The sequence below is a fragment of the Prinia subflava genome, chromosome 5 (genome assembly GCF_021018805.1).
Source record: "Prinia subflava isolate CZ2003 ecotype Zambia chromosome 5, Cam_Psub_1.2, whole genome shotgun sequence".
NCBI lineage: Eukaryota > Metazoa > Chordata > Aves > Passeriformes > Cisticolidae > Prinia > Prinia subflava.
In genome coordinates, this window is record NC_086251.1 from 31,352,536 (window position 1) to 31,364,911 (window position 12,376).

General features: G+C 42.4%; 2 protein-coding genes across 3 annotated transcripts in view; one reads left to right on the forward strand and one right to left on the reverse strand.

The window, feature by feature from the left end:
• The first annotated feature begins 1,732 nt into the window (after positions 1 to 1,732).
• SRP14 (signal recognition particle 14) lies at positions 1,733 to 4,922 on the forward strand. Its single transcript, XM_063398792.1, has 5 exons — positions 1,733 to 1,864; positions 2,296 to 2,368; positions 3,072 to 3,184; positions 3,721 to 3,753; positions 4,084 to 4,922. Exons 1-5 carry the CDS (start codon positions 1,841 to 1,843, stop codon positions 4,171 to 4,173), a joined length of 333 nt encoding a protein of 110 aa, XP_063254862.1. The 5' UTR covers positions 1,733 to 1,840; the 3' UTR covers positions 4,174 to 4,922.
• Positions 4,923 to 5,704: 782 nt separating this feature from the next.
• Positions 5,705 to 12,376, reverse strand: part of EIF2AK4 (eukaryotic translation initiation factor 2 alpha kinase 4) — a 38,626-nt gene continuing 31,954 nt past the window's right edge. For both annotated transcript variants that reach the window (XM_063398789.1, XM_063398791.1), the window contains 5 exons: positions 11,690 to 11,787; positions 9,651 to 9,719; positions 8,973 to 9,017; positions 7,784 to 7,908; positions 5,705 to 6,585 (listed from right to left, as the gene is read on the reverse strand). In XM_063398789.1, the coding sequence (XP_063254859.1) occupies positions 6,531 to 6,585; positions 7,784 to 7,908; positions 8,973 to 9,017; positions 9,651 to 9,719; positions 11,690 to 11,787 (392 nt within the window). In that variant the 3' untranslated portion in view covers positions 5,705 to 6,530. The remainder of the gene's footprint in view (positions 6,586 to 7,783; positions 7,909 to 8,972; positions 9,018 to 9,650; positions 9,720 to 11,689; positions 11,788 to 12,376) is intronic.

Below are 12,376 nucleotides of genomic sequence, written 5' to 3' on the forward strand. Positions count from 1 at the left end.
GGGAGATCCAGGGGAAAAAGCCTTCCCACAGGCATTGATGCTTTTTGTTGTGACAAAGGTTTAAGAGAATAACTACATATAATGTTTCTCCACCTTTATAATGAAGAGCTGTGCCACAGAAAAATTAGGAGAGCAGTTCATGGCAACACAGGACTTCTCCAGTGAAGTCAACAGTCAGAATTCAGGTGAGAGTTGTAGTCCCTGTGTTTCAGCTACAAGACCACCCATCTTCTCTTCTGGCAAGCATGAGTGGAAATGTATTTCTCCCTTCCAGTGCCTGTGACCATGGTAGTTTCCAAGGGGGAGTATGTTGCAATTGTTTTAGTTTTTCCATTTCTGCTCTTCTTTCACAAGTTGCCTATAAAAACCTGCAACACTCTTACATTGTCCATGTTCAGGGCTCTCTTGAAAACACAACCCTACTCTGATTTCTGACGGAACAACCTCTTGTAGTCAGGAGTATGTTATGACTTCTCCAGCAGCCGGGGTTGGAGGAAGTACGTGTCAGCAATGACTCCACGCATCCACCCTCCTTGCTTGTTGTGCCCACTGTCTGCAAGCTGGGAGGGGCAGGGACCATCACTGACTACACTTCTGCAGGGCTTTGGCTATCAGTACTTCAACCACAGCTCTGATGGAGTCCCTTTGGAATGCCTGTTTTCAAGAGGCTTCAATAACACATAGTCCTCCTTTTTTAATGAGATTTTTTGCCATGAGAAACAATGGAATTTATTTTACTGAAATACAAATAAGGTATTGCAAATAATACAAGTGCAAAAGCATCAGGAGGACGATATCATCCAGGATGTGGGAAAAGTTGTGCTGCATCTCAGCACTTCCCTTGATTCTAACATAACGGAGTTACCTTAATAACCTGGTAGATCTTCATAAACCATGGCCGTGTTGCAATGACCTGCTTCTTGGATGTTTGTTTCCTTGTTCTTTCGGCAGCTCCATTTCTGTGTGTGCAATCACAGCACCCTCTACTGCCTCCCGCTGATCCTGCAGAAGGACCGCGTGTAATTGTGGACTCTAAAAGGGACTTTGGGAGTGACTAGTGTTTCTCATTATCACGTGTTGTTTCATGTACGAAACAACACTCCCACCATGAAAATGATAGTGTAAGGCAGTATTTCAGTTCTGTCTAGAACATAGACCAGAGCCCATAAGTGAACAGTATGAATTCCTCAGGGACTCAAGCACCTATCAGCCTGAGAGCGGTTTTCCCTTTTCTGTAAGGCATTATCTTCCACTTTTGTTAGGTCCGAGGAGAAAAACTAGATCTATTGTCCCAGTGATTAGCACGAAAAGGCACTAGGCCATGTGCTGTGTGCTCCCACAGCGACTGTCACGGCCGACAGAAAACTCTGGTTACAGGACCCACCCCTCAGGAGCACCGAGTGTCAGCGGTGTGAGGTGCTCGCCCGGCCCTGGCAGGCGCAGGTTCCCGTCTGCTGTTTTTGCACAAATCCAAGGGTCTGGTTCGTTTAGTCTCCAATCTCGCCCTTCACCCCCAGCCGTGCTCAGCGGGGCCCTCTGCACCAGAGCCGCCTCACTGGGGGCGACGGGCCGGGCCCAGGTGAAGCGTGCGAGCGACTCCCGGTGCCCGGGCACGGACACCGCGGCACGCGGGCCAGGGAACGCGGTCTCCGGGCCCCGGGAGCGGGCGGGGCCGCTGGAATCGCTCTGGGCCGGGCCTGGCAGCGGGCGGGGCCGCTGGACTCGCCTGGGCCGGGCCTGGCAGCGGGCGGGGCCGCCGCGGACCCTCCCCGGCCGGGGCGCTGACGTGGCGCTGCCCCGCGCCGCGCGTGCGCACGCGGCCCTTCCGGAGCGGAGCAGGATGGTGCTGCTGGAGAGCGAGCAGGTGCGGGGCCGCGGCCCGCCGGGAGCGCCCCGTGTGCCGCCGCGGAGGGAGCGGGCGAGGGAGAGGGGCCCCGCAAAGCCCCGCGGAGACGCCGGGCCCGCGCCGGCCCCGGCGGCGTGAGAGCCACTGGGGGGGAGGGGGCCGGGCGTCGCGCCCCGCAGGGACTCTGTCTCGGCCCCCAGGGACTCTGTCTCGGCGAGGTGGAAGCGCCGGGGCCGCGGGAGGTGCGGGGGGCTCAGAGCTCTTATTCGCAGTCAGAACCGCGGGCCGGGCCGCCCCCGGCTGGGGCTTCGCGTCGTGCAGCTTGAGCCGAGTTCGGCTTTCGTCGGTGCTGCCTTCCGCGGGTGGGAGAGAGCCCGGGCCAGGCCGGGAGGAGAGCTCGGGGCCCGTGTGGTGGCTCCCAGCCACGGGCGCGTCTCTTTCTCTTGCAGTTCCTGACGGAGCTTACCAGGCTCTTCCAGAAGTGCAGGACTTCCGGGAGCGTTTTCATAACGCTGAAGAAATGTAAGTTTTGAGTCTGTTACTGGATTAAAGAGGTGTTCCTATAAATCTGACTGTTGTCACCAGACATTTTAAGCGATACAGTTGTAATCCAGGTATCTGAAGACAAGAGCGGTCATAGGGACAAACCCTATGGGGAGCACTGGTGCTACCACTACTACTATTAGTCCTACAAGTGTTAGGACTAATAGTATTAATCCTACAACTATAGGACTAATAGTACTAGTACTATTAGTATTAGTAATCTTTGAGTAAGACTGACTTTCAAACTGTAGGAAATACTGGGACTTTCTGGTTGTTAAACAGTAAGTGAAAATGGTTAGTGTTCTGTAAAAGGAGAGTTCTGATGTTGTTTTTGTGTGTTCGTGTTCCTCTGGTTGCTGGCTAGCTGACACTACTGAAGAGGCCATGTATCGAGGCAGAGGCAGCAGGGTGATGAGCATTTAAAGCATGCTGCTGCTTGGGCAGGCGGGGGATGCAGCAGGTTGTGGAGAGGATTTACTTCATTTTTTCTGGCAGATGCAGTTTGCAGAACAGATCCTTGTGGGGTTCTAGAGTAAGAGCAGTTTGGCAGCAGTATTAGTTCAGTTGCCTTGAAACGAAGAGGTGTTTTACAGATCTGCTCATGAGTAGTTTTTAACATCTCACATCAGAAAGCATCTGTTGATTTTAATGAAGTAAGAATAAAAATTCTTTTTCAATACAGATGATGGGCGTACAAAACCGGTTCCACGCAAAGGCCACGTAGAAACTTTTGAACCAGCAGACAATAAGTGTCTCCTAAGAGCAACTGATGGAAAGAAGAAAATTAGCACAGTGGTAAGTGACAGCTTTTAAGTTTGAAAGATTACTGGCTCCATGTGTTTTTGATTTAATGCTACATATTTTAAGTGAAACTTGAGAAAATGTTAGCTGAAAGTTGAAAACCTGATGTGTGTTTACTTTGAATGGGGGATTGAGAAAGGCTGTAGACTTCAGCTCTGCTCTGTGATATGACACAAGGAAAAATGTTACTTCGAGAAATAGTTGAGAATCTAAGGTGCAGCATTTTTATGGCCCCACAAGTGAATCAAACCTTTCTTTGAATTTTTTTCACATTATTCCCATTTGTAACGATGTGACTTAGGGATAAATGGCCTATAGAGAGTTTTGTTAATCAAGGAGTGTTTTCAGTTTTCTAAATCAGTGAAGTCCTGTGACATACCAGTACAGCACACTGACCACTGTATGTTGTAAGTTGATCCAACTGCTGCTGAAAAAGACCAGATGGTAACTGGTGGGTAAACATGTACTGATACTTGGTCTGTAATAGAATCCAGAGTTTTCATGGTTAACCTCCAGTATTACTTTTGTAGGTGAGCTCAAAGGAAGTAAATAAATTCCAGATGGTAAGTTTTGTATCCCTTTTATCCTTATTTTCTGTAAGTAGGAGAAGTGGTTGGAAGCACTGGACAGCTGTGAACAGGTTGATTCTGAGCTGAATTGCCACAGAAATTAACTACCCATTTATCTTAATCTGTTTTTTAGAAATCCTGGTTTATTTTATCTAACCTTGTACGTTGGTTTAGAAACAGTATTTTCCTGGTGCAGGGTATAAGAGCATGATATTCTGGGAAAAGGCAAGTAATTGGCCATTAGTAATACATAAAATGTTACCTCTTGCATATTGTCATTTAAGTATTTGGGGTTCTTTTAAATGGTTCTAATTGTTCTTTCAGGCATATTCAAATTTGCTAAGAGCTAACATGGATGGCTTGAAGAAGAAAGACAAGAAAAGCAAGGCCAAGAAGAGTAAAGCAACACAGTGATGGGACAGTGTGCTACCATCACTATAATAGACTTGACCCCTGCTCAAAGCAAACTCCATTTCTTTTTGAGTTACCACTTGTCTTTGGCTTTCCTTCCAGCAGGATTCTGGGATGTGATCAGTACTTTTGTTTAAACTGAGAGCAGAGGTGCTTTCTCTGGGCTGTTGTATGGCAGGAGTAGGTACAGCATTATACTGAAATAGCTTTACACTCAGCTAGTTTGTACTTACACTGCTGCTGTTTACTCCGTGGTGTAAAACCCGTCTGGGGGGTTGCACAGGGTGAAGAGAAATGCACTGTGCCAGAAGCAAAACAAGACTGGAGCAGGAGCCTCAGTGACAGATGCCCAGTTTTATAGATGAGCCTCAGTAGTTCTGGGGAAAGCAGGTGCCAACACATTATCAGGAACAGCTGCTTTCCTGTGTCTGTCTTGAACTGAGAGCCGTGTCTACATGATGCAGTGCAGATATCCCCGAGGCACCTGGCACAGTGCTCGAGTTCTTGCAGAGCCTCCACTCTTCACTCACAGCCTGCAGCTGTTCTGACCTGGGCTCAGCGTGGGGGGAGGGTAGGACTCTGCATCATGTTCCCTTCAGACATGGCTTAAAAATGCTCGTGTCACCTAAACTTTTTTTTTTTTTAAACATCATCCTTCAGTATATTCAGGGATCTGAATTTTCTTTCCTTCATATGAGCAGATGTAAAAAGTAAATATGTAATTGCTCCTATTAAACATAATGAGAAATGGATGGGGTGTAATGACTGATGTGACTTGTCTTGGTGAATTGCTAGGTGTCCTGGTTTGGTAACTGTCCCAAGTGGCACAGTTACTTCTGCCTTTAGAAGTGGCTGCTGCTGCTTTGGGCATTGCTGTCAGAGCCTTCACCGTTCTCAGGAGTTTTTTTGGTTTGTCTTGCAAGTTACCTCTACGTGTTTTAACTTTGCCTTCTTTGCTAGAAGGAAGGGTAGAAAAAGTAGGTATTTATTAATGTAATGAGCCTGTAAATGGCAATCATTTGAGTATAGAGAAAGAAAGAGGTGTAAGTTACTTTAAAAAAAGGTACCAAGTGTACCAGTTCATCCAGTGTTTTGATGTGAAATATAATACATAGTTAATTAGGCCTGCTGTTAATCATAGTTTCTCAGCTTCATTCTTCCTGGTGGGGTTGTGTTACAGTTTAGCTTCAAGAAGATAATTGTAATACTTCCATATTACTATGACTAATTTCAAAGAATCTGACAACTCGGGTAAAGAAGGTTAGTTCAAAACTTTGGTTATGCCTCAAGCACATGCAGGTTACTGTTTCTTTTTAAAGTCTTTGGTTTAGGTTCCCCAGGTCTGAAACAAGTCTTTCTTTTATCAGGTCTTCATCTTGCAGAAAGCTGCTGCTTGATTTAAATTTAAAGACAGGACAAGCACAGGCAGCCAGGCTTGTAACAACTCGCAGCCTGAAATCTACCATATTTCATACATAAATGAAAACAGGATGTTAAAAAATCCAACCGAAAATTACACACAAAAGGCTTGTAATGAGTATTTCAATAAGGCTCAGCAGTTTTTATTACATAAAAACTCCTCAAAAATGTTTACAACAATTTGTTAAAGGTAATTCATTCTTTTGTAGTTATAGAACAGACATTTCTTGTTGCAGTACTACTGTTGCATAAAAGTCATTCTGAAATTATTAAAAAAAATTAGTTTTACATCTGTACAGCTGATTTGTGTAACATAAGGGCAAGAACTACATGATAATACCTATCTGTAGCTATAGTCAGATTTGCTCCTTAATTGCCTATAAAACAATTACTTCCACATTTTGAAAGCATTTAGTTTTGTATTTCGCACAGTTTAGGAATGTCATTCTGTAGTTTAGTGCTCCAGTTGAATCCATGTGCTCACTACCCCCTCCCCCTGCCCGTGGCTGCAGAGGGGAACTGGAGGCACAGGAGGAAAAGAGCACAGGCTGAGGTAAGAATTTGCTGGAAACAGCAATGGGATAAGAAAACAGTAACAGCAACAATACCAGTGGCAGAGGGTACAGGAAAGGTGAATGAGTCCACAGAAACAACACGACCCAACTGCTCCCTCTGCCATGCTGTGCCCACCTAGGAGGGACCTGGAAGCCCCTCAGCAATGGTGTCAGGAGGTACAGATCAATCTCAGGGTCCTCCTCCTCCAAGGTACAGCAAATATTAACCCTGTCCTGGCCTGAACCAGGACAGATTATACATGAAATGCAGTTTGGACACAGAAAAAGGCACGAGTTGCCCGTCTTGCATTATTATAGCTTTTTGAAATTCCTTTTGACAAAACGCTGTTCATTTGTAGAAGCATCCTATAAAAGATGTGCTAAGTACTAAAACAAAACCTTGTATTCGTCTCGGTAACTGTACAGGATAAGTGCAGGAACCCTGCAGAGGAAAGGAAAAAAAGAATTTATAAATTTTGAAAAGTGCAGGTTTGAATGCTGCAATTCCTGTGACAGATCCTCACAATAAGATAGCACAGATTTAGTAGAAAATCAGTAAGTTTTAGTTTGGCTGTGACTGCAATTTTCCCTTCATCCTCTTTCCATTGATCTTGCCTGTTCAGTTTTCACTTCAGTGATCTGAAGGCTTATGGCTAAGTAGTGCTCAAGCCCCAAATGAGATAGGAAGGTAGCCAGGGCTGTATTACATTCATACCCAGCACTGTATGGAGTATTATTTGTATTATTCTGTTCACAGCCTTGCAAGCTCCATGAAGAAAAAAAAAAAAATCTTCACTTGCTATGTAGCTGCTTTAGTAAACAGTAAATGTGGAGCACTTTTGGTGCATCTAAAAAAAAGGAACTAAAGTTCTTAAAGGTTAAGTAGTACCTTCAAGTGGAGCAAAGGTTTAAGAAAATGAAATGAAACCTGTAATTAGGCATAAATACCTAGGTCTCAAGTGGGCCAGTACATAAAACATTTGACAATTTGAGGTTTAAAACTGGACATACTGGATGAGTCCAGACTATCTGTAGCAGCCTTGCCAGAATCCAACAGGGAGCCTCTGAGTTGAACGTAAGTGTTTTTACAGAAGCGGGCTTTGTCCATGTTGGGAGAGCATCCGTCATGTTTGCACAAAACCGGGCACTCTCCCACCTGTGCCTGACTGCCAGTGTGTTATTTCAAAGCAGGAGGAATTAAATGTGCTCATGGAGGTTTAGAAGACAAGCTGTGTCCCTCTGATCAGAAAAGGGCTTTTATGTAGCAGTATAGATGTGTATATTGTACATGTATATTTACATATATAGAAGTATATGTACTACGTACAGCAGGACACCTGACTGTACATAGTTGTGTACTATTCATTTTTATTAACACAGCAGCAAGATAAGAGTGATGATAGATTCTAGAGCTTCTTGAAAAGACTTAGAAAAATGAAAAATTTACACGGCCAAGAATTTACATTTTATCAGTATGTGAGGGTTAGTGACCAGACCTATAGTTTTGAAGGAACTATACGCATTTCCTCAGTTTTTTTTTGCCTCAGAGCAAGGGGAAAGTGGAAGACAGGAGCATCTTCTAGTTTGAATACAGAAATATTGAGGCAGTTTACGGACCCATAAGAGCTTAACAAATTTACCTCTTTTCCATTTTGAGACTGTAAATTTCGTCACAAATTGCTTGTAAATATGAAGATCTCTGCTTGGGCCATCGTGACATCAGTTGTCTCACAGTAGCATCAAAGGCTTGTCTATCTCCATCAAGCTAAGAAAAAAAAAGTTTACAAGGAACTATAGTCTTACATTCTTTTGTGAAGGAAATACTTCTCTCAGGAGGATGCAGCCTTCTGAATACTGTGTAATGTCAATTCTCTTTAATTAAACAGCTTTTAAACATGATGAATGTCAACGACACGTGCAACTTATTTTTTTTAAGAAAAAAATGTTAGTGATCAGTTTCTTAACACATTTCAGTGCTAAAAAGACATAAGCAATGGGAAGGGCTGTGTCAGCTTGGCAGGGCTGGACAGAATACAGTAACTGTGATGTAATGGTGATCAAAAGTGAATGACGCAAGTGTGCAGATATATTCAATTTTTTTAAAGCAAAAGGTGATAAACTACCTCCATGATTTATTCAGACTGGATGAGCTAAGTATTTTGAAAATGTTTTGAAATGTTTCACTGTTTTGATTACCAGACAAGCACTGCTTCAGAGCAGCTGATAAAAGGCAGGAAAGTACTAAATACACTTCCAGTAAGATGCCATTCTTGAGTTTGGGTTTTTTAGAGGGTAGAGAGACAGCCATCTCTCTTTTAAGCTAGTACTGTCATTGGAGAAAAGAAAAAAATCTTTGGTGTTGTCGTCTTTCATGCACCATTGACCAGTTCCTGAGTTGTTAATGGTGTCAATATAATATAATATACATCTCCTTTATATCTTGGCTTCACTGTTTCAGCTACTGTACCTGAAACAATTGCCTCTCTATTTTGGGTTCCCCTTCATTAAGGAACACCTTTGTTGAAACTGCTATTAATGCTTATTGATTTCTGAAAAAGCGGTTAAGATTTAATGTAAGATAACTATTCTTGGGGAAAAAAATCAGAGCTTGGATTAGGACATCCTAATGTTGTCTTGTGCAACTTGGACATTAGGCAGAAACTTTCTCAGTCAAGCTCCCTGGGTAAAAAAAAAATCCTTTTAAGTTTTAAACCTAATTCAAACTTGAAAGAGAAATCTAGAATGGGTGAATTTTACACTTCATTTGGAACAGAATTTATCATCTATCGTGTTCAGTTACAGTTCTAACAACAATACTTAATTGCTTACCTCTAATGATAAGAAGTGTATCACAGTTGCTTTTGGCAAATCAACCTGTAAAAATACCAAAAAAATCAATATTTAACAGTTCTCTGTTACCAATTTGCAAACTAGAGATGAGCTATACTGAAGGGAGTCAGACATTTTCATTTCCAGAGAAGCACTCATGCTGCTAAAACTGGGAACTTAGTTTAAAATGTTTAAAACCTTTTAAACTATTCACAATAGATTCCATTATGGAAAGTTGCACAAAGATGCAGGCAAATAGGCAGTTATGTTTCCTGAAAAGCATACACCTTTTTAAAATCCTTTGTGACATGGTCAGTGAAGTCTAAAAGCTAATTTCAAACAAGAGCAGTGTTGGCTTAAATGGAAGTGCAAATCTAGCAGGAGCAAGTTATTACATCTACCACACTAGTTGGTGTAATTGCAGCTTAAGAGCTTGTTGTTAAGAGTAACAACTAAATACTTGTTAAATTTTATTCCAGGCAACTGTCCCCTACACACAATTTAAGATACTTTTCAAGTATCAGAGAAACAGACCAGGGGTTTTATTTAACCAGAAGTTTGATTCATTTGAATATTGCTAAAGTGAGGCAATTGGCAGTAGTTTGTTCCAGATAGGAATGGCATCATCCACTGCAGTTAAGAATTTGGAATGAACTCAGGCTTCTGCCAGATACTTACTGCTAAAATCTCAATCTCACTTGTTTTCTGTTGCAGGCTAGAAACGAATGTCTGAAGTCTTGTTTGTACCTGGGAACAAAAGATGGGCAAAAGTAAAATACACTGCTTGTGTGACACAGGTTGGGAACACTGATTTCATACTGCATAGATGAGAACAAAAGACGCTGCTGCTAACAAGATGTAGAACTACATCATATTTAAACATTTAATATAATTTTCTGTAAAAATTTCACAATAATCCTTGATGAGCAGAGGGGAAGGACACTCTTGAAGCAACGGTACACACTTGATAATACTGGCACGGTGCTAAAGCAGACAGAACAATGTGGATGCTTGCATAAGTAGTGAAAACTGCCCTCTGTTTCTCGGTGTTAGATGACTTTCAAAGGAACATAAGAACCTGTGACTGGATGCAGTGAATCACCTCCAGCTAAAGGAGGATGGCTTTTGAAAGCCAAACTGAAATATGGGTCACGTCTTGTACCACCTTTTTTTCCCAGCAAGCTAGTAGTCCTGCAAAGGCAGCACTTTACAAATGTATTTGCAGCCTTGCATTATGTTGTCTTTTGTACTTTGGAAAATTGCTTTTACTTATTCAAAACCTGACAACAGTAAGTTTGTTCAGCTTAGGGAGTAACATCTACTTCTTTGAGTTCTGAGAACTAGTAATTGGGGAGATTTTTTTGCTGCACATCCAAGCTTGGACTGAAAAGGGGATAAAATTCAGTTCTGTTTTACCATGTTTTACTAAAGATCTTGAGGCTAATGTTGCTAAACAAGAAAAGTGACATTTGTTTCTAGCATCACTGAATGTTTTCTACATAACTGTAGTATCATGTTTTTGGCAGGATTGTGGGGGATTTTGTGTTTTCTAAAATCTGTAGTTTTTTCTTAGGCCTGTAGTTTGAGACAACATAATGAAATAAAATACATGAAGTATCTTTTACAAACATACTACAAATTAAAAGTATGACGAACTTGCACCTTTGTACTGTTTTTGTCTGGGGTAGAGTTAGCTTTCTTCCAAGTGGCTGGTATGGAGCTATGTTTTGGATTTTTGCTGAAGACAGGATTGATAACATGTTATTATTGCTGAGAAGTTAATCACTGATAAAGGTTAAGTAAGGAAGCAATAGCTGGTACAAGACTGTTAGCCACAGATGTAGGGATCAGACACTATTGTACTGAAGTTGGAAGAATTTTCCAACATCTACCCCCACTGCTGCATAGACTACTTATTTAGAAAATTATAACCTGTTTGATAACACACAGAGTCAAGGCCTTTTCTGCTTTTCCTATGGTCACACTGGTGAGGAGGCTGGGGGTGCATGGGAGGCTGGGAGGGGACACAGCCAGGGCAGGTGACCCCAGACCCGAAAGGGACAATCCAGACCATGTGACATCATGTGAGTATGTAAAGTGGGGGGAAGAAGAAAGAAGGGGACACATTTGGAGTGCTGGTGTTTGTCTTCCCCAGTCACCATTACAGATGATGGGGCTCTGCCCTCCTGGGGATGGCTGAACACCTGCCTGCCCGTGGGAAGCACTGGATTCATTCCTTGTTTTGCTTTGCCTGTGGGCATGGCTTTTGCTTTGCCTATTAAACTGTTTTTATCTCAATCCAGGGGTTTTCTGGGTTTTACCCTTCTGATTCTTTCCCTGATCCCATTGGTGAGGGAGTGAATGAGCAGCTGCCTGGGGCTTGGTTGGGGGTAAACCACGACAACACTTAACAGACTTCAACTTTTAGGGAGGAAAAAAAAAGGGAAGTTCCAGAACCACAGTTCCAAGAAAAGTAAGATTTCTAATATGTATGCACAATGATAGCTGAGCCATGATGTCACAGATAATCCTTAACATCCAAACTGTTAAAAAGAGAGTGGTCTTTGCCTTCGACCATTTGTGTTGTTCCTAGTCTATTTTATGAATAGAGAACAAACAGGATGAATTTAAGTTAGGTGATAGTGGGAAGTATCAATTCACTACCATTCCTTAACTTCTAAGGATCACTTCGGAATGCTTCTTTGATGTGTGTGTACCTGAATTTCTTGACGACGCCTGGCACTGGCAGATAATTTTTCAGGAGCTATAACACTAACGTTAGGCACTACAAGAGTTCCGTGAGATTCAAACACACCTAAAATGCAAACACATCGTTTTAGTTTACAGTATTTCTTTATACAACAAGTATCAAAACCCAGAAAATTCACAAATATTGATAAGCCAAAATCAGTGTAGTACAGGGATTAAAAAGCTGCTGAAATGCTCCAAAAATCAGACAGGATAATGAGACATGCACATAAATTCTCAAACACTCACTTATGATTTTGAAGGACTGGTTATTAAGACTAAGGAATTTGGTATTTTACATCACACTGTTCCCTGAAACTAAGAAAAGGTTCCAAATGACTTGCATTTTACAAAGGAATGCAGTGCACCTAATATCAAAAAAAGAAAAGCCATTACAAGAATGAGGTGACTATTTAATGCTTGGTCCCATAGCAGAATCACTGACAAAATAAACAATAAACCCCAGCTTCCCCAAATAACAATAATCAAAACTTGAAATGGCTTACTTAGAAATCCAAATTTCCATTTCTGGTAGTCACACACACACACAACCCCCCAAGTCAAACAAGAGGCCTCTCTGCCTCCATGTTATGCAAAAGTGTGTGTGTGAAGTGTTTCTTTCAAAATCACTGCCACCACACACTGTATCAGTGCTC

What these genes read in the sequence shown, in the direction of transcription:
- SRP14 (XM_063398792.1), top strand. Translation starts at nt 1,841, where the DNA reads ATGGTGCTGCTGGAGAGCGAGCAG. An exon ending in AGAAGAAAATTAGCACAGTG is followed by an intron (nt 3,185 to 3,720) that starts GTAAGTGACAGC and finishes TTACTTTTGTAG; the next exon opens with GTGAGCTCAAAGGAAGTAAA. An exon ending in AAGTAAATAAATTCCAGATG is followed by an intron (nt 3,754 to 4,083) that starts GTAAGTTTTGTA and finishes TTGTTCTTTCAG; the next exon opens with GCATATTCAAATTTGCTAAG.